The sequence below is a fragment of the Phacochoerus africanus genome, chromosome 1, assembly GCF_016906955.1.
Source record: "Phacochoerus africanus isolate WHEZ1 chromosome 1, ROS_Pafr_v1, whole genome shotgun sequence".
Taxonomy (NCBI): domain Eukaryota; kingdom Metazoa; phylum Chordata; class Mammalia; order Artiodactyla; family Suidae; genus Phacochoerus; species Phacochoerus africanus.
Genome location: NC_062544.1, coordinates 211,782,302 through 211,807,495, shown reverse-complemented (window position 1 = coordinate 211,807,495; position 25,194 = coordinate 211,782,302). Strand labels below are relative to the sequence as shown.

Sequence of the window (25,194 nt, the reverse complement as noted above, 5' to 3'; positions counted from 1 at the left end):
TCTTCTTAACCTTTTTTTTTTCCCCCCCAAAGGATTCAGTACTTCCAAAGGACAGCTTGTCCGCTCCATATTGTATCCCAAACCAACTGATTTTAAACTCTACAGAGATGCCTACTTATTTCTACTGTGTCTTGTGGCAGTGGCTGGCATTGGCTTCATCTACACTATTGTCAATAGCATTTTAAGTCAAGTACGTATGTGGAACCCTTAATAGTTTGATTCTTAATTATCACGTGTGGCTACTGAGGATTTGAAATGTGGCAAGATTTAAAATTTTAATTTAATTTAAATTTAACTTAAAAAAAAAAGCCGTATGAGACTTGTAGCTTTTATATCAGAAAGTACATTTAGAGAACATTACCATCATAGCAGAAGGTTAATTGGCTCTAGTTTAGATTGTCTTTTACTTGCTTTCTTGCAGCTTAAAAAAAGGGAGGGGAGATCACTTACTCATCAGAGGCTTTATTTTTTCTTTTTTCCACCTCTGGTATATACAGCATTGAAATTATTTGTGGTTACTGAATTGAAGATATTTCTAAGGGACCTTGTCAAATTTCTTTTTTCTATCCCTTATAGAGATTAGCATATACTAAGAGTCAATAATACTAATAAGAGTCTGACAAATGTTGAGCTTTGAAGTGTGGTGTATGAAGTATATGGGGCTATTGAAGTAAGAATTTGCTTTAAAAATAGCTCTCATTCCACAATCCACTGACAGTTCACTGAGCTTTTTACTTTGCAGAATCTCTAAAGGGAAAAAAATTATAAGTGGTTATAGGATGTGTGCTTATTAACCACGTATATATATACACACACACACACATACACTTATTATATATAAAATTGAAAATGGTTTATAGATTTTTCAGTAAATAAATACCCATGTTAGATTAGTAAATATTTAATATTGGGGGTCTGACATTTTTTTTTTTGTCAACTGTAGGAACAGGTTGGTGTGATCATTATCGAGTCCCTTGATATCATCACAATTACTGTGCCACCTGCACTTCCTGCTGCAATGACTGCTGGCATTGTGTATGCCCAGAGAAGACTGAAGGCAGTTGGTATTTTCTGTATCAGTCCCCAAAGGATAAACATCTGTGGACAGCTGAATCTTGTTTGCTTTGACAAGGTTGGTTCAGTTTTATCATTCTGAAAGGGCGTGGTGTAGCTTTAAAGTAGTTAGATGAATGGTTTCTGTATTCTTTATCAACTACTTTGCACACATCTTTTTTTTTTTTTTTTTTTTTTTGCTTTTTAGGGCCATACCTGCAGTATATGGAGGTTCCCAGGCTAGGGGTCTAATAGGAGCTGCAGCTGCCGGTCTACACCACAGCCACAGCAACATCAGATCTGAGCTGCGTCTGCGACCTACACCACAGCTCACAGCAACGCCGAATTCTTAACCCACTGAACGAGGCTAGGGATGGAACACCCAACCTCATGGTTCCTAGTCAGATTCGTTTCTGATGTGCCACGGGAACTCCTGCACACATCTGTAAATGTTCCTCCAGTTTTCCTCTTTGAAACCTATTTGGCACTTGCATCATTTTCATATATTTTTTTCTCGTTCTTTTTTTTTTTTTTTGGTCTTTTGTCTTTTTCTAGGGCCGCATCCGCAGCATATGGAGGGTCCCAGGCTAGGGGTCGAATCAGAGCTATAGCCACAGGTCTACACCACAGCCACAGCAACACCAGATCCAAGCTGAATCTGTGACCTACACTATAGCTCACAGTAACATTGGATCCTTAAACCACTAAACGAGGCCAGGGATTGAACCTGCGTCCTCATGTATACTACTCAGATTTGTTTCTGCTGAGCCACGACAGGAAGTCCATTTTTTTCCTATTTTTAATATCTTAGATGTTGCTTATTTGCCCAGTTCTGCAGTCAACTGACCATTTATATCCACAATTATGCCTTGTGTAGTAGTAGTAAAAATACATGTAGAGGAACCATACTGTGAGGAGTGTTCTGCACCCTTTTCCTTACTTTTTGTTCTGGAAGTTATTCTCTATCAGTACACTGAGATCTTACTCATCCCTTTACCCCCTTTTACAACTGTACAGCACTCCGCTGTATAGACGTAGCATAGCTTTTTATGATTTTTGGTTTTGGAAGCATTAGCCATGCTTTGTAAATATGTGCCTTTTTTTTCTTATAGACTGGAACTCTTACTGAAGATGGTTTAGATCTTTGGGGGATTCAACGAGTGGAAAATACACGGTAATTATTAGCTAGACTTGATCATTTATTAATTTTTTAACATTAAAAAAAATTTTTTTTTTGTCTTTTTAAGGCCGCACCCGCAACATATGGAGGTTCCCAGGCTAGGGGTCCAATCGGAGCTGTTGCTGCCAGCCTACGCCAGAGCCACAGCAACGTGCAGGACCCTAGCCACATCTGCAACCTACGACACTGCTCACGGCGATGCAGGATCCTTAACCCACTGAGCGAAGCCAAGGATCAAACCTGCAACCTCATGGTTCCTAGTAGGCTGCGTTTCCACTGTGCCACAACGGGAACTCCTCTTAGTTAACTTTTTAATAAATATTTTATTTATTCATTTATTTTTTGCTTTTTAGGGCCACATTGCAGCATATGGAAGTTCCCAGGCTAGGGGTCGAATTAGAGCTACAGCTGCTGGCCTATGCCACAGCCACAGCAATGCCAGATCCAAGCTGCCCCTTCAACCTACACCACAGTTGGCATTGGCCATGTGGGATCCTTAACCCAGTGAGTAAGGCCAGGGTTTCATTATCAGTGAGCCACAGTGTGAACTCCTCTAATAAATATTTTATTATGTGAAACATTCAAACATGCAGAAATTAATATAACAAACAGCTGCGTACCCATCCCTGAGATTAAACAATTGACATTTTGCCTTATTTACTTTAGATATCTTATAAAAGAATTAAAACATGACAGATACTGCTAGTCTTAACCTATCTCAATAATATCATTCTGAAGCTGTGTTATTTGCATGTTTTTATATTTTTTACTTCATTTATATCCACCTATAAACAGAATCCATCTATAAATAAATATACACAACCGATATATACTATATGTGTTTCTGCTGCCTTTTTGCCTCTTAACATGTTTTCAAGATTTATCCATGTTGATATGTATAGATCCAATTCAGTAATGTCAACTATTGTATGCCATTATGTGGTTAAATCATATTTGTTCTTCAGCTAAGGGACAGTACGTTTTTTCTTCTTTTTTCACAAAGAGTGCTACAATTACATTGCTGAGGTGCACGGGTTCTGTGAGCATGTGGTTGAGTTTTGGTAAACTAGCTTCTTCAAAGTGTCAGTGCTGGCCATACAGCATTTGCTTGGCCACTGCTCTAGTAGGCACTGCCTACTGGGTCTAGGTGATGATGCTGACTTCATGCTCTCTTCCTTAGTAGCTAAGACATTCTCTGGCTGCACATCCTTTCCAAACTTGGTATTGTCAGACTTCCAGTTTTCACAAATGGATAGATCTGAAATGGTACCTCATTGTGGTTTCTTCCCAGTTTCTTTGTTACTTATAAAGCTGAATGTATTTTCACATTTTTAGAAGGAGGGCCATGTAGCATTCTCCTGTGTTTGGTCAGTTGACATCCTCATTTTTTTTATTGTGTTGTTAGTTCTCATCTTATTTGTTAGAAGTCCTTTGTGTTTTCTAGATTGTAATCTTTGTCAGTAGTATTATGTATTCCAAAAATATTTCACCAGTCTCTGTCTCATCTATTTACTTTGTTTTTGTTGTCTTTTGATGCTGAGAAATTTTGTTGTTGTTGTTGTTGTTGTAGATGCTGAGAAATTTTAATTCTGTGGCTGTGTTAATGTCATTTTTTGAGAAAAAAGTCTGGAATTTTGGTTTATATAGTTGAGAGGCTGTTGTTTGGTGCATGTACTGTTAGAGTTGTCACATCTTGATAAATAGTATGTCACATTGTGACCTTATTTATCCCTAATCATACATCTTGCCTTAAATTATGTTTCACTTAATATTTATATAGTTATACATCAGCTTGTTCTTGCCTAATATGTGCCTCATATCTTTTTTCCATCTTTTTACTCTTCACTCTTTTATGCTGTTGTAGTCACATTTATCGCGATTTCAGATATATTTGGAAATTATTTCCACCATCCTTCACCCCGATCTCCATACACATTTTCTCATATTTCTCTCATTTTCTCGAATTTATACATTCTAATATTTTACTACTTGGCCTTAAATTATCCATGTTCACATTTGGAGTCTAATGGTTTTCTTTATTGGTTTAGAACTCCTCCCAAAACCCATGGACTTTGGACTACTTTTACTTTCCCCTCCCTTCCTATGTGTATTTGTTGCATAACATGATTATGATTTTGGTTTTATATAGTCTACTTGTTAAGATTTACCTAAGTTTATGAATATCTTTGCTGATCATTGCTTCTTGTGTTCCATCCCTCTGGATTAAATTGCCTTCTTCTATAACTACATTCATTAGTATTCTTTGTTTCATTATCCCCTTTGAATCACGGTGTAACTGTATAGATTCCTAGGTTGACAGCTGTGTTCTCTTAGCACAGTGAAGATGTTACTCCATTTCTCCTGACTCCTTTTGTTTTTTGCTGTTAAGAAGTCCTAATCTTCTTTGGTAATTTCTCTTCTCCTTCATTATTTAAAAAAATACTAATTGGAGTTCTCTTGTGGTGCAGTGGGTGTTATTGCAGCAGCTTGGGTCACTGCTGTGGCCCAGGTTTGATCCCTGGCCCAGGTGCTGTGGGTGTGGCCAAACAAAAGCAAAAACAACTTCTTTGTATGTGCTTGATTTCTGCAATTTCACCATGATCTTTTTGTTTATTTGTGCAGGGCTCATTTTGCTTCGTGCTTCTAAGGATTCATGCCTTTCATAAATTCTGGAAAATTTTTAGCTTCTTTCTGTTCCATTATGGCTTTTTCCCAATTCTTTGTTTTCTCTCCATCTGGGAATCCTAACCATCCTGGACAAGAAATTTCATTTAGTTCTTTCCAAATCTGCCTCTCCCCCTGTCCCCGCCATGGTGTCTTGTTCTTTTTCTAAGTCTGTAATTTAAAAATGCCATCTTTGCATTCTTTCAGATTGCCATTCTATTATCTCAGTTTTATGGGATTCTAATTCTGTCTTTGTTGTGTCTGTTGACTCGTGAGAATTGTTTCCTGGTTTGTAGTTAAATGATGGACTCATCCTTAGCAGGATTGTTCTGTGAAACTATTTGCAGCTCTGTTGTGGGAGCTCCTCTCTAGAGTTTTGACTTTACTTGGCCAAAAGTTTTGACTTTACTCTCAGTGGTGCCAGACAAGCTTTAATGTTACTTTCATAACTTGGGATTTCTGGACTAGGCAGTAGTATGTATTCAAGCTCAAACCCCATCCTGAGTAGTGTAATGGTTTAGAGTTTAGGCCCTAAAATTAGACCTGTGTTTAAATCCTTGTTCTGCCACTTAAATGCTGTGTAACCTGGACAAGTCACTTAACCACTCTGCTTCAGTTTCCTCATCTACGAAATGGGATAATAAAACATCTTCCTGTGATATAGGGATGAAATGAATCAAATGAAGCTCTTAGAATAGTGCCTAATGCATACTAAATATAAGCTGTTCACTGTTGAACTTTGGGGGGAAGAAAAGGAGATCAGCTTATTCTTAGTTATGCCTTTGGGTCTGTGGGTTAAGTCTCTTCTAAGGGTGTAGTTCTTCAAGAGCACTGACCATCTTGAATGAAAAGATTCTCTCAGTTCCAACTCCCCACTTTGTATGTGGCCAGGACTTTGTTTCTTCTTCCTGTGTGGTTGTTAAAACCCAGGTCCTTAAGGGCACCGAGATGGCTCCCTTCCTGCCTTCCTTCTCCCCCAGGTGGTCACAGCATCTGCTTAAGGTCACATCCGTCTAGTTTCCCTTTTCCTCTGTTTCTGGCACTTGATATTTTCCCTTTCTTTCCTGTGAGCCCAGGTTTGTATTTGAAAGGTAATGTATGAAACACATTCATTTGATGTTTTTCCAGAGAGTTTTTATGTGTGCTAATCTGCCATATGTCCATAGGCAGGAGTTTTAATTATTGTTTAGTGTGTAGTATTTTCTGTACTGTATTGTCTGGTTGTTTAGAATCTAAGATAATACTGTATTTTAGTCACATGTAATTTTCGTGGAAGAAAATGTTTTTGAATGTTAAAATCTATAGTGAAAATGAATTCGTGCATATATATATACATACACACTATATAGATATTTTTTAGTTTTACTTTTTAAAATAATAAAACCTGAAGAGTCCTGTTATGATATTATCTTCAGTCTTGGAATTTATGAATCTAATTCAGTACATTTTCTCTGTAGTTTTCTTTTGCCAGAAGAAAAGGTTTGCAATGAGATGTTGGTAAAGTCTCAGTTTGTTGCTTGTATGGCTACTTGTCATTCACTTACAAAAATTGAAGGAGTGCTCTCTGGTGATCCACTTGATTTGAAAATGTTTGAAGCCATTGGATGGGTAAGTTCAGTATTTTGAGCTATAAGTAATTTTAGGAAAATAAAATAAATTAACTTGCAGAAGGATTGTTTCTTCAAGTGGTTTTGGTGGTAGTCTTTCTTGTACCATGAAAAGAACTGTGTGATTTCTAAAGATACATTATAATTGTACAAAAAGTCTGTTTTATTAGTTAGATTGACTTCATTCAAATGCCCTTTACTAGAGGATGACCTGCTCAGGCCCCTGCTTTATGTTTACCGGAGAAGCAGATATCATTGTCTTGGTGCAGTAGGCCCGAGTCAGTAAGATGATCTCAGTGGCACAGGTCATTGGCCGTAGGTAAAAAGTAAGAAATAGTTACGTGCCTTCAGACACACACGTTTCTGTTAACAACTTCTCTGGGTCAGGTGTTTTGTGTTTTGTTTTAAAGAACGAAGGTCTGATTTGATAAATCTGGGTAGGTGCAGCAAGGTTTTTATCCTTGCCCATATGTATGTTGGTCTGTTTTCCTGAGAAGTATCTTCCCTGAGTGGGAGAGCTGACTGGGGGAGCCTGTTGTGTGTGGAGGGAGGGGCCCCAGCAGCAGGCATTCTTCAGTTTCAGGGGAGCAGAAGGAGTCTTTAGGTTGCTTTCCCGCCTGCTCTCACAGTGCTTGCAATAGCAGGACTGTTCTCTGGAGTGCGGCCCCTCGTATTAGCAGCCCTCCCTCCTCTCAGGTAGGTAGTCTGTATCTCTAGAGCATTACTCCTGTGTTTCTGTTTTTTGTCTTTTTGCTTTGCTCAGCTATTCTGGCTGATAAGAAATGTTCCCACCTCTCCTGTATGTCCTTTTGTGTTTATTCTGGGCTACTGTTTCCTTCATGACTAAATCCATCAATATGTTTGCCTTTGTCTCCTCTCCCTGCTTTGCTTTCTGTTTACTTTTACAGGGTTATTTCTTTTTCCTGTTTTGTTAATATTTTGAAAGGGAGGGAGATAAGTGAAGAAGTACTTTGTCATCTTCTGAAAGCCTGATCAAATTTAATTCCCCAGAGGAAGCCCACTTCGTTTATAAAGAGTAAAAGTAAAGCTGATTCATCTCTGATATTCTCTAAAGCTTTTCTCCAACTGAATAGATCAGAGATTCTAGATTTACTGATCTATATGTGGATTTTTTAAAAAGTAGGTAATTAAGTTTGTATAATAGCACGCTTTTTTTCTTTTCTTTTTTTTTTTTTTGTCTTTTTGCCATTTCTTGGGCCGCTCCTGAGGCATATGGGAGGTTCCCAGTCTAGCGGTCTAATCGGAGCTATAGCCGCCGGCCTACGCCAGAGCCACAGCAACGCGGGATCCGAGCCGTGTCTGCGACCTACACCACAGCTCATGGCAACACCGGATTGTTAACCCACTGAGCAAGGGCAGGGATCGAACCCGCAACCTCATGGTTCCTAGTCGGATTCGTTAACCACTGTGCCACGACGGGAACTCCCACAGCATGCTTTCTTTGACTGAGATACCTGCTATGATGCTTGATCTTACCACAGAGTATCCATGAAATGTTTTCACATAACTGAGCACTAATGTCATTTGACATGATAAGATGTACCTGACTTTCAGAGATGTTAAAATGTTTCCTAAGAATTGTGTAAAACTGACTATTTGGACACAGCTCTCATCCTTACCATTTTCGCATTGATGATTCCTTCCCTTATAGAGTCAAATTAGTTTATTGTTTTTCGTGTTCGTGTATTTAATACAAGTTTTTGACTTGATATTTTCACCCCAAAATTTTTTAAATTAAATTTCAAGGGGTTAGGGTAGTAGTAACTTGATTAGAAGTGTTCAAACTTGAAGACTAAACTCATATCTCAGTGTGCTCTTGACTCAGTGGTTCTGCTAACCATATCTGAGCTCTATATATTTTTGAATCCTCTTCTGTTAGCAAAAATAAATTCCTGGATGGTAGACTGACAATTTTTGAAACTATAAGAACCTTCTGTATTTTAACAGAACTAATTTCTGAACCTAACTGGGTATAGGAGCAGAATTAGAGAAGTTTTTCTCTATGTCTTAACGTCTAACCTCTGCCTCCCCTCTTCTGTGGGTTGCTAAAACTTTAACTAGCTTCGTTTATATTTTGTTTCACTTAAGTTAGTGATCTGATAATGCTCATTGATTCCTTGGACACTTTTTTTTTTAAACTTCCCTGAAGATAGCCATAATGTTTCATTTTAAAATGGAACCAGTGAATGAAATTTTATGAATCAGTGCGTTCAATATTTTCCTTTCAGATTCTGGAGGAAGCAACTGAAGAGGAAACAGCACTTCATAATCGAATTATGCCCACTGTGGTTCGTCCTCCAAAACAGCTGCTTCCTGAATCTACACCTGCAGGAAACCAAGAAATGGTAAGGAATTGCTCTAAGCTAGAAAATACTGTTGTGCTCACATTTTGTCCTCATTTTGAAATATAGCTAGAAGGTGAAATCACATATCCTTTATTTAAGTCTAATGTAGACATGAATATTTTTATTACATTTGTCAGAAACTGCACCAGGCATTCTTTGTAAAACATTGAGTTTTAATTCTCAATCCTGTTACCTTTCACCTATTTATTGAGCAGCTTAGTGCTTTGTGATTTAGATACATGATGATTAAGCCTTTTAAGGAATACATCTGTATTCCTAGGATTTAATTTAAAAAATATGTTAAAGATTTTATTTTTATATTTATTTTAAAATGTGTTCCACTTAGTTTATTTTAGAACTTAACTATGTGAATATTTCCAGGATGGCAGAATGTTTTCAAATACTCAAGAATATATTTTTTAGAAATGAGAGGTGGTAGAGAAGCAGTCTTGACTTTTCTTTTTTTTTTGTCTTTTCTAGGGCCGCACCCATGGCATATGGAGGTTCCCAGGCTAGGGGTCGAATCGGAGCTGTAGCCATCAGCCTACACCGGAGTCACAGCAACGCAGGATCCGAGCCACGTCTGCGACCTACACCTCAGCTCGTGGCAACATCGGATCCTTAATCCCCTGAGGAAGGCCAGGGATCAAACCCTCAACCACATGGTTCCTAGTTGGATTCGTTAACCACTGAGCCACAACGGGAACTTCAAAGAAGCAGTCTTGAAACCTGACTTTGAAATATTCAAAGTTCCTTGCTATTTTCCAAATAATGTTTTGTGGGTTCATAGTTGAATTTTTTTTTTTTTGTCTTTTTTTTGCTATTTCTTTGGGCCGCTCCCGCGGCATATGGAGGTTCCCAGGCTAGGGGTCAAATCGGAGCTGTAGCCACTGGCCTACGCCAGAGCCACAGCAACGTGGGATCCGAGCCACGTCTGCAACCTACACCACAGCTCACGGCAACGCCAGATCGTTAACCCACTGAGCAAGGGCAGGGACCGAACCTGCAACCTCATGGTTCCTAGTCGGATTCGTTAACCACTTCGCCACGACGGGAACTCCCCATGGTTGAAATTTTTTTTTTTGAATTGGACTGAGTGTGTTAATGGACTTAATCTTACTATTTCTTTCTTTCTTTCTTTCTTTCTTTTATTTTTAGGAGCTGTTTGAACTTCCGGTAAGTGAAGAATGTTTACTTGTTATTTAAGTGTATCCTTTTTTTTAAATTGTTTTAATTGAGATATAGTAGATATGAAAGTATATCTGTTTTAATTCTTTAAAAGTAATAAATGCTTTGTGCCTCTTTTGGAATCAATGTAGGCTGTTTATGAGATTGGCATTGTTCGCCAGTTCCCATTTTCTTCGGCTTTGCAACGAATGAGCGTGGTTGCGAGGGTGCTGGGGGACAGGAAGATGGATGCTTACATGAAAGGGGCACCGGAGGCTGTTGCCAGTCTTTGTAAACCTGAAACAGGTAAGGAAGCAGCTAGGCTTTAAGTGATATTCTGGCACTTGTGTAAGCATGTGGTCACAATTCTAACAGTGACTTTTATTTTTTCCTTTTTAAAAGTTCCTGTTGATTTCGAAAAAGTTTTAGAAGATTACACCAAACAGGGTTTCCGTGTGATTGCTCTTGCCCACAGAAAATTAGAGTCGAAACTGACATGGCATAAAGTACAGAATATTAGCAGGTAAGGTCGATAAACAGTTTTTCCAATAAGCCATCATGTATGTTTATATATGTCCTGTATAAAAATTTATATTTATAATTTTTACTTATTAAATATTTATTGAATGTATGCAAATATATACCATAAGACAGTGTTTGCTTTAGGTGATTGAGATAAAAGTCCAACTCTCTGGAACAACTTTTTTTTTTATCTTTTGTCTTTTTTGTTGTTGTTGTTGCTATTTCTTGGGCCGCTCCCGCGGCATATGGAGGTTCCCAGGCTAGGGGTTGAATCGGAGCTGTAGCCACCGGCCTACGCCAGAGCCACAGCAACGCGGGATCGTTAACCCACTGAGCAAGGGCAGGGACCGAACCCACAACCTCATGGTTCCTAGTCGGATTCGTTAACCACTGCGCCACGACGGGAACTCCTAGAACAACTTTTAATTTATTTGTTAAATATTTATCGAGTGCCTGCTATGTGTCAGGCATGTTTTAGGAACACAATTTTGTTTTTGGTAAACATAGTTCTACAGAAATGTATTTTCCCCAGTGTACAGTTATTCCTCAGTATCTGTAGGGGATTGGCTCCAGGATCTGTCATGGATTTAGTCATGGATCATAGGGTACTCTAGTATTTACTGGAGAAAATCCATGTATAACTGGATCCACACGGTTCAAACTTTTGTGTTGTTCAAGAGTCAACCATCTTGTTTTGCTCAGTGTTTGAAACCAGGTACTAATTTGGTCAGAGTATCGTGAGTCACAATAAATATACTCCCACCCTCAAAGTTCAAATGGCCATTTTCAACATCACATTTATTTCCACGTGTAGCTATGAGTTTCACATTCAAGGATTGCCACTTGTACTCTTTGACTGATATAGACTAACCCTTTGAAGATAACATTTTTGTTTAGGAATATTGCCTGGTGTACCTAGTGTTTTGTAAGCAGCAAGAAAGATTCATTGGCTGCCCTGCTAGTTTTGCCTATTAAATAGACTTTTTTTCTTACAGTTCCACTGCCATTGTCTGTAATTCAGGAACTTAGTTCTTCTGTAGTCTTTCCTGTATCTAAACTATGTAGCACACTAGTCTAGAGAGAGCTCTTTAACATTCAGATCTAATCTCAGCCTTCCCCCTGGATTCTTGTAAATGGCTCCCCATCATCTCCTGGAGGAGTCACAGTCAAGGATATGAACCAGGAGAAAAACAATGAAATACATACTTAATTTTTTTTTCTAAAAAAAAGGTAAATGGTGCAGACATAATTTTCAGAAAAAGACATGAATGGCCCCTGAACACATAAAAGTGATAATACACTTCAGTTCTTAGGTAACTACAGAATTAAACCAGACAAGACACTTCTTTCTTAAGATTTACAGAATTGAAAAGATTGATATCAAGGGTTAGTGAAGAAAATTTTAACATACTGCTACTCACTATTGTAAATTCATAAAGAAAATGCTTAGTACCTATCAAAATTTTCAGTTGCTTATACACTTTGACCCAGCAAGTGCAGTTCTGGGAATCCAGCCTAAAGGAATATTTCTGTGTGCATAAGGTTCATGTTTAAATAATGTAAATAACATTAATATGATAGCGGTTAAATCATGAACCATTAATACTTGTGTTAATTTTTACAGGCACATTGGGTGAAAAGGGTAGGACAGTGTTAATAGTACAATCCCATTTTTCTGGATGAGAACTAAAGGAGTGGAGTGTATGGCCAATAACTAAAAGGAAAAACTGCTTTAGGAATTCTGCTTGTTTAAAACAGAGTATTTGGTCTAAGCAGGAATATTAGAGGAAAAAAAATAGCAGCAACCAAATGATCTGGTGCATGTGTGTGATTGGGAGCCTCATAAGTAGAACATTATATACTAATTTCTGTGGAGGGTACATTATGGTCTTCTTTTTCTACAGCTTCAAATTTTTATCATCCTCCCCACTCTGCCTCCACCTCAAAAAAAAAAAAAAGGCTAAGAATTGAATTGCCTTCGGTGCTTGAGCCTGTCATTCAGTCATCCTTCCATGCCTTGGACAGGCTGTTCCATTTGCCCAGAATACCCACCCCTCCCTATCAACTCTTGTCTCTCTTTCTGCTCCCCTTCTTCATCCTCTTTGAACCAAGACCTTCTCTGTGTTTCTGTTCTCCCTGTAGGAACAGGTTTTGACATTTCTCTTAGAGCTTGGACCTTTATGTCTTGAATTGAATATTGTACTGTTCATTAATCAGAAGGCCAGGTTTCCATGACCTGCATCATTGCGAGGAGAGTTAGGAAACCCGCTGCAGCCAGAAACCAGGACCTCACAGGAAAACTGTTAGAGAGCTTTGACCCTGTAGTTTGACATTGGTACAGCTTTATGCTTTGAAATGCATTTTCAGGTTTCAGGGATTCTCTCTCCTGTTACCCCAGCAGTGTCATTTGTATTAAGTTTTCCAATTATTCTTTATATCTTCACAACCCATTATATAAATTATATAATTTCAAAGACGTTTGGGTTTCGTTGCTGTTTACTTCAGGCACCTTTATTGTTGAATTTTGTGTAGAGAAAAACCACTTGGATTTTGCAAATAAGAAATTTTGGTCCCTAACCTCAAGCCCCCTCCTTTTTCCATTGAAAAAAATATCTGTTATATTATTTTGATAGCTTTAGATTTCTTAATGCAACTATCACTGAACAGACTGTATATGAACTCCAATGTAGTGTTGAAGCATATCATATTTTTGTGTCATCTCTTTGCTTGCATGTCTGTTTCCCCACAAAAGGGTCTTGAAAACAGATCATACCTTTTCTTCGTTGTGCTCCCAGTGGCTAGTGTAGCACTTGGTGCATGGTAGATATTCAGCTATTTGAAGGAACAGCATCTTGCTAAATATTGCATATCAGTAGTCTAAAAGATCCACCTCTGGGTCCTGAGTAGCTTGCATTGTCAGACTGCTAGTAGATTTTGTATCACACTTCCAGGATCAAGAATTTGATCAAGAGTTTTATAAAAGTCCTCAAAGACTTAATGAATCCAGTATAACTGTTTCATATGTGCCTGAGGTACAGTTTTTTCTTTTAAATTATGTTGTATGGGGGACAGTAAAGAATAGATACGTTCATTCATTTTGTAGGTAGGATACAAGATCAATATTACTTAGTACTAGGAGTGCTTCGTGTCTTACAAAGATAAACATTTCCAAACAATCCTTATATTCCTGTATTTCAAAGAGTAAAAGCTAATTTCAAGATGTATTTCCTGGGAATTATTTTTTCAGATTTAAATTTTTTGAGATTGAACTCATGAACTTATACATAGGTTTATGGTTTATTTGGCATATAAAATGTTTTAATTTGTAATTTATGGCTATTTTAAATTGCCTAATCAACATAAAATGAAAAAATACCTGTTCTCTTGACTAAACCATTACATTAAAATTTCTGTTTCTGCAGAGATGCCATTGAGAACAACATGGATTTTATGGGATTAATTATAATGCAGAACAAATTAAAGCGAGAAACCCCTGCAGTACTTGAAGATTTGCATAAAGCCAACATTCGCACTGTAATGGTCACAGGTTAGACCTCAAAAAGGGTACAGAAGAAATTGAGTGTAATTCTTAGAATTCAAGTTATGAGGAATGATCAGTTGATTATAAAAGCGTACTTATTTCTATATAAGTCCATCTAATACCATATTTATTATCCTGTAACTCAAGTAACTAAATTTATTACATAGTAGCTCCATCCTCCATTGCCCTATTTCAGCTCAGAGTACTTTTCCAAGTTAGAGAACAGCTTTGTAATGCACGTTGGAGGTCTAGCAGATCTGTTTACAAGTGTAATAAAATAGTGAAGGGCATACTACAAATATTTAACTGTGTCCTTTAAGAAAATCTCTTTTAAATCATATATTTCTTTTTTCTTTTTTTTTTTTTGTCTTTTGTCTTTTTAGGGCCACACCCGCAACATATGGAGGTTCCCAGGCCAGGGCCTGAATCGGAGCTATAGCCGCCAGCCTACGCCACAGCCATGGCAACTCGTGATCTGAACCGCGTCTGTGACCTACACCACAGCTCACGACGGCAAGACCGGATCCATAACCCACTGATTGAGGTCAGGGATCTAACCCACAACCTCATGGTTCCTAGTCAGATTCGTTTCTACTGTGCCACAATGGGAACTCCCAATCATGTATTTCTTAACAGCAGCTATTTTACTTGGCTTAGTGTTAGTTATTTGTAGATACTTGTTTTTTCTACTAGAATTTGATTCTTGAGGGTTAAGAATGTGCTTTACTTATTTGGGGGTCATCTATAATTTCTAGAACTATGCCAGATACATGGAAAATGATTAATATTTGTTAGAATTATATTTTTAAATATACATTTGCTTGAATGTGTAAGAGTGAAGAGATCCATTTTTCTGCTTTGTCTCTTTACTATAAATGATTCTCCTAATGTTATCATACTGTTGATAATATTAGATAATTTCCTTTTCTTAACTGTATGAAATTGTGGCAGCTCTTAGGGTTTTTTTTTCTTAGCAGTCAGATTTAAGATATTCACTATAGCATCTATGTGTTCAGTAAGACTTATGGAAAAGGTCTGTCTACATTTTTATATTTTAGACTTTGAGATCCATTTAATACCATACTTATTACCAGATAGTTCAAGTAACCAAATTAATAGCATCCCAGCACTTCTTGGTTCTAATGATCTTGCTTCGTAGCACTTTCTATCTGTATCTCTTGTCCCTGTTTTCCTGCCATGGCACAGTATGGCAGTGTGTCCCAGAAGGGTCTGTCAGGTCACAGAAAGACACGATTGGAAGTAGTGTGTGCGAATTGGGGGAAGAGAGTAGTGCCCTTCGGTTTGGGTAGCAGGGGGCTCCCCAGACCTTTGCCTGCCTCTCCTGTGCATTGATATTTTTCTTTCTTGTTTTTGTCATTACAATGTGCCTTCAGGTCTTTCCTCTCATGACTGAGTTGTCTGTCTTACTTCTCTTTGTATCTTGTAAAGACTGTATTCTTGTTACTTTGCTTATCTTTTTGTTTTGTATAACCTTGCTTTGTAATTCATGTTTCTCTGTGATTTTACTCTCCTATTCTTGTACAGATTACCAATCAACCCTAGATTTTTTCAGCAGTGTTTATGGAGCACCTGCTCTTTATGTAGCACTATGCCAGGCGTTGCGTGCATGACTCAAAAAGACTGAGAATGTATTTGGCTTTAAAAATTGTGGGTTACAGGAGTTCCTGTCATGGCTCAGTAGTTAACGAATCTGACTAGGAACCATGAGGTTGTGGGTTCAATCCCTGGCCTTGCTCAGTGGGTTAAGGATCCGGCGTTGCTGTGAGCTGTGGTGTAGGTTGCAGACGCGGCTCGGATCCCGCATTGCTGTGGCTCTGGCATAGGCTGGCAGCTACAACTCCGATTAGACCCCTAGCCTGGGAACCTCCATATGCCATGGGAGCGGCCCAAGAAATGGTTTAAAAAAAAAAAAATTGTGGGTGACAAAAAAAAAATTATTGGTGAGAGTGTTCTGACTATTTAGCATTTGTGTGCTTGAATTATTTGAGGCTTCCTTTGATTTGTATGTCCTGAGTTCATTATTTTTAAACTCCAAGAGTAAGGATAATATCTTTGTTTTGCCCAGTCCAGTCATGGGGACTGTAGTAGAGTCTCAGTAAGTACTTACTGTTTAATACATTCATTTTTCCATTTTAATGTATTAATGTTTTAAAAATTAGGTGACAACATGTTGACTGCTATCTCTGTGGCCAGAGACTGTGGAATGATACTACCTCAGGATAAAGTTATTATTGCTGAAGCATTACCTCCAAAGGATGGGAAAGTTGCTAAGATAAATTGGCATTATGCAGATACCCTAACACAAAGTACTGATTCATCAGCAATTGACTCGGAGGTAATGTCAAGAATTTTCTTCTTTGAAGCTTGTTTTCATTTACTCTGAAAAAAAGTGTGGCATTAAAACACAGTAAAACAAAAAAAAAAGTTAGCAAAAACAGAACCCTGGGCCATCTCCTCAGAGATTTTTTGTTTTTTTAGTTTTAATTTCGTTTTAATTAATTTAGTTGGTGAATAGTGTTGTGCCAATTACTGCTCTATAGAAAAGTGACCCAGTCCCTTTCTTATGTTATTATCTTCCATTGTGGTCTATCCCAAGAGACTGGATCTAGTTCCCTGTGCTATACAGTAGAGCCTCATTGCTTTTCCTTTCTAAATAGTTTATATTTACTAACCCCAAGCTCTCAGTCCATTCCACTCCCTCCCCCCTCCCCCCTCAGCAACCACAGGTCTGTTCTCTATGTCTGTGAGTCTCTTCATTTTGTAGATAAGTTCATTTGTGCCATATTTTAGATTCCACATAGAAGTGTCCTCAGAGATTCTGATTCATTTGGACTAGGGACAGAGGCAGGTATCTCAGTGTTTACATTTTGATATTTAGCCAAAGTTGAGAAGCACAGTTTTAAAGTGTAAGAATCTCAAAATATCTATCCAATTTTAAAAGTAGTGGTAAATAATGCAGTAGTTCATAATATTCCACTCAATATTTGATTTCAAATTGAAGCTGATATTTAGCCTTCCTTAAGTTTTATTTTTTAAATAAACAATGTGGAAAGGTTACCTTAAAGTTGAATTTTCTTTTGTTTTCACTAAATGTTAAATATTCAGTGCCTTGTGTAAAATATCAAATGAGAGGATTTAGTTTTGGATCAAATATATTTAAACTAGAATTGTGTTACCTGTTTGGGCTGCCTAAGTGTTATTGTTCTGAATGTCTTATACATAGGCTATTCCAATTAAATTGGTCCATGATAATTTAGAGGATCTTCAGGTGACTCGTTATCACTTTGCAATGAATGGAAAATCATTTTCAGTGATACTGGAGCATTTTCAAGATCTTGTTCCTAAGGTTAGTGATTGGGTTTATGTATGTGTTTGCATGAATATATCGTGCATGGTATTTTAAAGAAATTCGTATTTTTTTCCAGTTGATGCTGCATGGCACTGTGTTTGCTCGTATGGCTCCTGATCAGAAGACGCAGTTAATAGAAGCTTTGCAAAATGTAGAGTAAGTATGTAGGTTTTGGGTTTTGCTTTTTAATTTTTATGAATTGTGGTTTTGTTTTCAAAACCAGAAACATAACTAATATTTCATGTCTATGAATTTGTCATCTGTAAGGCAGATAAGTTCCTCTTTAAAAGAAGCTCACCTGCTTATTTAGCTAAAGTATAACATCCACCATTCCTTTTCTAAGTGATATACATGTTCATTTACTACTCAGCTTGATAGAAGTGATGTTATAGATTTAGTAAATAATTCTGTTTCAAGTTTTAAGGGAGAAATCTTTGCAGATTGCCCTAAGAGTAAGTGTACTAAAGTCTATGCAGGCCTAAGTCCTTTGCTCTAAAGATTAGGAAATTGAGAAGCCAGAATGGTAACCTGATTTGCATTAATGACCCAGGTCATTTGACTTGTGGGCTGGTTCTCTTTGCAAAGCACCATGCCTGTGGTCATTGTAATAAAAAGATTCATTAATTCTCGTGGGGGAATCTTGGTCTGTTAGCTTTTCATAATACTGTACTGGAGAAATCTTAAGTTAAATTTTAGTTGTGTATTTTAAGAAATACATCGTAATCTTAATTTTTATTTCGTAGTTACTTTGTTGGGATGTGTGGTGATGGTGCAAATGATTGTGGTGTAAGTATAGATTTTGTGATTTATAATTCTTTCTCTGGCCCAAGTCACATGCACAAAACTCAAGCCATTTTTCTTCAAACCATTAGGCTCTGAAGAGGGCACATGGAGGCATTTCCTTATCAGAGCTCGAGGCTTCGGTGGCATCTCCCTTTACCTCCAAAACTCCTAGTATTTCCTGTGTGCCAAACCTCATCAGGTAGTATACATTGAAAAATTTCCCATCTCTTTGTGGCTCGCTCTAATAATAGAGAACACAGGTTTTAGAAAGTAACATGAATTTGTTTTAATGATATGTTAGCATGTTTGATATGTAACTCCTTAGCATCAGATTGATTGCTGCTCCTCATTTCTTGCAGTTCTGCCTTGACTTTAGTTCTTTTGGTAGAAAAGTGCTTTGTTATAACTGTTGAATGTTGATGTTCCTCTGTCAAGATGTAATTGTGGTTTGGAGGAGGCATTTACAATGCTTCTGTTCACATGCCAACATTTGTTTTCACAGGGAAGGCCGTGCTGCTTTAATGACTTCCTTCTGTGTGTTTAAATTTATGGCTTTGTACAGCATTATACAGTACTTCAGTGTTACTCTACTGTATTCTGTGAGTATAACATTGCTTACAGAGATGGTACTTAGTGCTGACCTTTGAATTAAGATATTGAGCATATACAGTTCATTTTTAATGCATCTATTAATTGTGGAACTTAAATAACTAACCTCTATAAATTTTCCTGTAGTTTAATTGCATTTCGGGTAGCAAATTGAAAATCTTATTAATCTGGAATAGTTTTTTCCTTAAGGCCAGTAACTGTGACTTCAGCCTTGTGAATAAAAGATGATTGCTTTTGTTTGTTTGTCTTTTTGCCTTTAGCATAAATTGGACATCTTTTTTAGAACTCTTCAAAATATCAAGCTGTGGCATATTTTAGAATCACAGTTAACTTTGCTATACTATTTATAAGGAAAAGCCAGAATGAGGAAAAGATACTTCATTTGTAGTTTTAGGACTTTATGCATTTGGAGAAAAAGTGTCAATAGGGGGTATCCCTAGGTACTCCATGGATTTTGTAGTTGAAGTGATCTCACTTTAGATTTTTCTCTACATGAAAATTGGTGACATCCAAGGAATCTTTGTACAACTATCCCTTTTTTTACCATTTGTGGAAAGTTTTAGGAGGGATAGTGGTAGATATTAAGGAAGCTTCAAGATACTAATTTTCAATAATGTTGAATATTGTGAGTTTGTGTTTTCTTTTTGCTAAAAAACTTTTAAAAGGTTTTTGTTGACTGAATTTTTAGGATCTACTTTTTATACTAATATGTTAAATTGAATCTTGAAAACATGTTATAATTCATTAATTTAAAGGCAAATATATTCTATTTTAAAGCAGGTCCAAGTGTCATTTTGAAGTTGTCATTGTTGGGGGAGAGGGGGGATAAAACCAGGGAGGAAAAATCCAATAAAACCAGGGGGAAATGGTGTAAAAGTGGTGCTATAAAAATAGTTCCTAAAAACTATTTTTTAAACATTCTTTCTGTAGATCTTAAGTAACCTAGGAGACTTCCAGTTTCTCTTCATTGATCTGGCAATCATTTTGGTAGTGGTATTTACAAGTGAGTATTTTGCTTTGTTGTTGGTCTTAAAGCATATGAAATTTTCTAGTGTGGCTTTTTAACTTTGGTAAATTTTAAAGAGCAGTTGTAACACAGGGCATCTCTCTCCCTTTTCTCTATAAATGTTCTTTTTTTTTTTTTTTTTTTTTTAAGGGTGCAGGTGCAGTATATGGAAGGTCTCAGGCTAGGGTTCGAATTGGAGCTGCAACTGCCGGCGTACACCACAGCTGCAGCAACACCAGATCCTTAACCCACTGAACAGAGCCAGGGATCGAACCCACATCCTCATGGATACTAGTTGGGTTCATTTCCACTGAGCCACAAGGGGAATTCCTAAATGTTCTTTTATTACTCATTGTTTACAGTTTGCCCTCCCCCCCCTTTGTATTCTTTCTCCATTTTTTTAACAAAATATTTGAGGGTAAATTCAAATTCTCATGTCCCTTTGCCTCTGAATGTTTGAGTATATATTGCCCCAAATAAAGTCATTCTCTTACACAGCTAAACACTGTTATAAAGACTGAGAAATTTAACATTGATACAATATTACCTAATCCATACTCATATTTAAATTTTGTCGTGTGTCCCAATAATGTCCCTCATGCCTGTTCCCCCGCCCCCATGCCCCCAGCCCTCTAGCCTAGGATCTAGTACAGGCTTACAAATTTCATTTAGTGATCACATCTCTTCAGCCATCTTTAATCCAGAATAATAGTACGTCAGCCTTTTTTGGGGCTTCTTGACGTTGACATTTATGAGAGAACATAATCCAGTTTTACGGGTTTGTTTGCTATATTCTCATTAGACTCGGTATGTACTCTTGGCAGGAATATCAAAGAAATGATGCTGTGTCCTCCTGAGTATGGCATATAAGGAGACAAAACATTCGTTTGTATCAGAATTGGTGATAGTAACATCAAAGTAAATAATGGTGGTAATAAGATAGGACCTATTTAAATAAAATTTTATAAGTCCATACTGGAAATAAGCAAATGATTGGGAGAGAAAGGAAAGCTCTTCCTTATAGTAAACTAAGCTAACTAAGAATATAGAAGAATGATTGGCTTATACCATGCCTGGAAAGATTTTGGCCATTTTAGCCTGGCTAGTTCTCTATGTGGGGGGCTGCTCTGTGTGGTATAGGTTGCTTACATGTATCTGGCCACTACCCACTAGATGCCAGTAACATTCCCCCATTTGTGACAACCAAAGATATCTCCAGACATTGCCAAATGTTCTCTGGGGGCAAAAATCATGTTGATTGAGAAGCACTGAGGTTGACAGCCCTTAGTGAATGCTAAAACTAGTGAATGAAAGTTGATAAGGAACAGGATTTTTACAGTCTCAGTAGCTTTTACTAGGAGAAAAATAGAAACTTTACAGTGGAGAAACTTGGTGGAAATGATCTTAATGAGCCATCAGAGGCCTTTTTTATGTTACTATTATGTTTCTATAGCTTCAAGCCTTTGTTATTGTCTTCTCAAGAGGAAGAAATATATGGTTTTCACAGTAGCTTTGCAATTAAAGATTCAGAGATAAATAAACTCTTAAACATATGAGTGATGATGACATATGCTTGTATTTAGTATTCTTTTTACTAGAACTAGTGTTTCCTTTGAATGTCAATAGACTAATGTAAATAAAAAGTACTCCCAAGACATTTTTGAAAAAGCTTAACTTGTTTACTATGTATGGTATCTGGCTTGGTTTTTGGACATTTTTCATACTAAAGATTTGATAGACCAAAAACAGGATTTTTTAGTTCCTAAATGAATCTGATTATGTATTTTGTACTGACAATTTAGATACAAACTTTTCCTCTCTTTCTTCTCAATGTAGTGAGTTTAAATCCTGCCTGGAAGGAACTTGTGGCACAAAGACCACCTTCAGGTCTTATATCTGGGGCCCTTCTCTTCTCCGTTTTGTCTCAGATCATCATCTGCATTGGATTTCAATCTTTGGGGTTTTTTTGGGTCAGGCAGCAGATTTGGTATAAAAAGTGGCGTCCACAGTCAGAGTAAGTTGGTCAATCCATTTTTAAAAATGTGTAATATATATACATATAAAAATAAGTTTAAAATTTATGTAAAAATTGCGTGCAGCTTCATTAAGCCCTTAAATTTGGTCTGTATATTTGTCTTTATCTGTAGGAATGTGGTCTAGCAAGGTCTCAGTAATCACAACCAAGATGGGGACATTGGACCAATGTCTTTCTTTCCTTTTTTTTTTTTTTTTTTGCTTTTTAGGGCTATGGCATATGGAAATTCCCAGGCTGGGGTGGAGTTGGAGCTACAGCCACCAGCCTACACCATAGCCACAGCAATGTGGGATCTGAGCCATGTCTGCGACCTACACCATAGCTCACAGCAACGCCCATGTCCCCAACCCACTGAACAAGGCCAGGATCAAACCTGTATCCTCATGGATACTAGTTGGATTTGTAGTTGCACCACAATGGAAGCTCCCCCATTTTCTTCATCTGTTGCTAAGCTTTTCTTTCCTGGGCCTTGTTTTCCTTCTCTGTAAAATGAGAAAGTTGAAATTAATCACTGGGGGGGAGGGTCTTTCCTAAATCCAGAAGATTTGTGTTTCTAACTTTTCCTCCCCCAGTTTGGGGAATACTTTAAAACCTAAAAAAAAGTTTAAGAAAAAGTATTAAGTGCATCTTCTGTATGTTTATGAGCAGAGTGTTTTCCAGTTCACAAATTATGATAACATTATTTCAATTAATTATACACATAGGTAAATGCACGTCTGTTTACCTTTATTATGCTAATAATTACTCCCTAGGTTTAAAAAAGTGGGGGATGGGTTTATTCACAGTGAGAGGGCTAATTAATTAGTGTAGTTTCTTACTTCTGACTTTTTAACTGATTGGAATGTGACAGAAAGTAAAATTGGTTTCCTTTGGAAGATAGTGTGTTCGCTAATACAAACTTTTTCTGTGTATTTTAGTGTCTGTGATACAACAAGAAGCCTATATTGGAATTCTTCATCTTTGTACAATGAAACTGACCTTGATAAACATAACATTCAAAATTATGAAAATACCACAGTGTTTTTTATCTCCAGTTTTCAGTACCTCATAGTGGCAATTGCCTTTTCAAAAGGAAAACCCTTCAGGCAGCCTTGCTACAAGAATTGTAAGTTTGGCATTTGTTATGATCTCCATCCTGCTTCCGTACTGTAAACATAATGTAAGAATAGAGTTAAAACTGTCCTTTCAAAGTAAAAGAGATCTTTACAAATAGAATGAACCTAGTGATTTAGATGTTTACTGTGTTTTATTCTCATGGTAGCTGCCACCCTAAGTTTTAAATTAAAGCCAGCAGTTCTGAACATTCCTGGTTTTTACATCCTATTACTTCTGGCTCCAGCTTGTATTTTTTTCAGCCCATTGCAAAAAGAGTTCGAATTAGAAGCAGGAAGCAAGGTTTCTCAGCGGGAACAGTGGGTATCATACCTTCTGGATGGTCTGCACCAGCACCAGCTTGTCTTTCCTCATTTTTGGCGCTGTTCCAGCAAGCATTCACTTGGAATTCTTCATTTATCTATTACCTTTGCATCCACTGTAGAAAGGACCAGTAGAATGGAGGCTTGTGCCTATGTGAGCTGGTCTGCCTGTGGCAGAGAGGAGATAGCCTTCTGACTGACACAGAGTTTTTGGGAAAAAAATCATTCTGTATGTAAAATGCTGGTTTTAAAAGTTGAGACTATGGTAATTAATATAGGGAACAACTTAAATGCTTTTTTTTCATATGGATTCTGAGAGTTGCAGTATTCTGGTGAATAGCAGTTACTCTTTTTATTTTTTATTTTGTTTTTTTTTTTTTTAGGCCGTGCCTGCAGCACATGGAAGTTCCCAGGCTAGGGGTGGAATCAGAGCTGAAGCTGCCGGCCTATGCCACAGCCACAGCAATAGCAACGCAGGATCCGAGCCTCGTCTGCGACCTACACCATGGCTCTCGGCAACATTGGATCCTTAACCCACTGAGCAAGGCCAGGGATCGAACCTGCATCCTCATGGTTCCTAGTCAGATTTGTTACACTAAACCACAATGGCAACTCCAGTTGTTATTCTTTTGTTGTAAAGAAATTCCTGTGTAGTAATTGGCGGAATGTCAGGTCACAGATTTGGATGTAGCATAGGAGTGATAACTGCTCATATCTCTATCTCATGCTAGAGTTTACAAAAGCATATTTATACAGTATCTTATTTAGCTTAACTTTTACCCTCTGGTTTGTAGGGCAGGATTTTTACTTTATACTTTGAACAGGTAAGACGGTTCAAAACTAAGTACCAGGGAGTTCCTGCTGTGGCTCAGTGGATTAAGGATGCAGTGTAGGTCACAGCTGTGGCTTGGATTTGATCCGTGGCCCAGGAACTTCCATATGCTACAGGTTTGGCCAAAAAAGAAAACAAACAAACAAAAACACTGTAAGTACCAATAATAATTGAAATCTGGAGTTCCCGTCGTGGCGCAGTGGTTAACGAATCCGACTAGGAACCATGAGGTTGCGGGTTCGGTCCCTGCCCTTGCTCAGTGGGTTAACGATCTGGCGTTGCCGTGAGCTGTGGTGTAGGTTGCAGACGCGGCTCGGATCCCGCGTTGCTGTGGCTCTGGCATAGGCCGGTGGCTACAGCTCCGATTCAACCCCTAGCCTGGGAACCTCCATATGCCGTGGGAGCGGCCCAAGAAATAGCAACAACAAACAACAACAACTACAACAACAACAACAAAAAGACAAAAAAATAAAAAATAAAATAATTGAAATCTGTTTTTAGTTGGTTTTTTTTGTTTTTGTTTTTGTTTTTGTTTTTGTTTTTTTTAGGGCTGGTCCACATTAGTAACATATGGAAGTTCCCAGACTAGGGGTCAGTTGGAACTGCAGCTACCAACTGGCCTATGCCATAGGCGCAGCAATGCCAGATCTGAGCTGCATCTGCCACCTACATTGTAGCTTGCGGCAATGCTGGATCCTTAACCCAGTGAGCAGGGCAGAGATCGAATTTGCATCCTCATGGAGACTAGTCAGGTCCGTTACCTCTGAGCCATAACGGAAACTCCTGTTTTTACTTTAAAAATAACTGATATATATTTCTTTTTTTCTTTTTATCTTTTTTTTTTTGGCCATGCCCATAGCATGTGGAAGTTCCTGGGCCAGGGATCCAACCTGTGCCATAGTGGTGACAATCCCAGATCCTTAACCTGCTGAGCTACCAAGGGACTCCTAGAACTGATATTTCTTTTTTTATCTAAAAAATGGAAACTATATTACTGAGAATCATGTTCAAACCATGTTGTGGGGCAAAAAGCCTTGCATAGAA

The 25,194-nt window shown here is 37.7% G+C and overlaps 1 protein-coding gene across 7 annotated transcripts in view; it reads left to right on the top strand.

The window, feature by feature from the left end:
* The window catches only part of ATP13A3 (ATPase 13A3), an 83,212-nt gene that overhangs the window by 34,500 nt on the left and 23,518 nt on the right, over nt 1–25,194 (top strand). For all 7 annotated transcript variants that reach the window (XM_047789071.1, XM_047789080.1, XM_047789054.1 and 4 more), the window contains 18 exons: nt 33–190; nt 944–1,132; nt 2,166–2,227; nt 6,355–6,505; nt 8,754–8,870; nt 10,029–10,046; nt 10,190–10,343; nt 10,440–10,560; nt 13,982–14,106; nt 16,281–16,456; nt 17,345–17,467; nt 17,547–17,626; nt 18,214–18,256; nt 18,343–18,452; nt 18,756–18,852; nt 19,793–19,865; nt 21,705–21,882; nt 22,821–23,008. In XM_047789071.1, the coding sequence (XP_047645027.1) occupies nt 33–190; nt 944–1,132; nt 2,166–2,227; nt 6,355–6,505; nt 8,754–8,870; nt 10,029–10,046; nt 10,190–10,343; nt 10,440–10,560; nt 13,982–14,106; nt 16,281–16,456; nt 17,345–17,467; nt 17,547–17,626; nt 18,214–18,256; nt 18,343–18,452; nt 18,756–18,852; nt 19,793–19,865; nt 21,705–21,882; nt 22,821–23,008 (2,163 nt within the window). The remainder of the gene's footprint in view (nt 1–32; nt 191–943; nt 1,133–2,165; nt 2,228–6,354; nt 6,506–8,753; nt 8,871–10,028; nt 10,047–10,189; nt 10,344–10,439; nt 10,561–13,981; nt 14,107–16,280; nt 16,457–17,344; nt 17,468–17,546; nt 17,627–18,213; nt 18,257–18,342; nt 18,453–18,755; nt 18,853–19,792; nt 19,866–21,704; nt 21,883–22,820; nt 23,009–25,194) is intronic.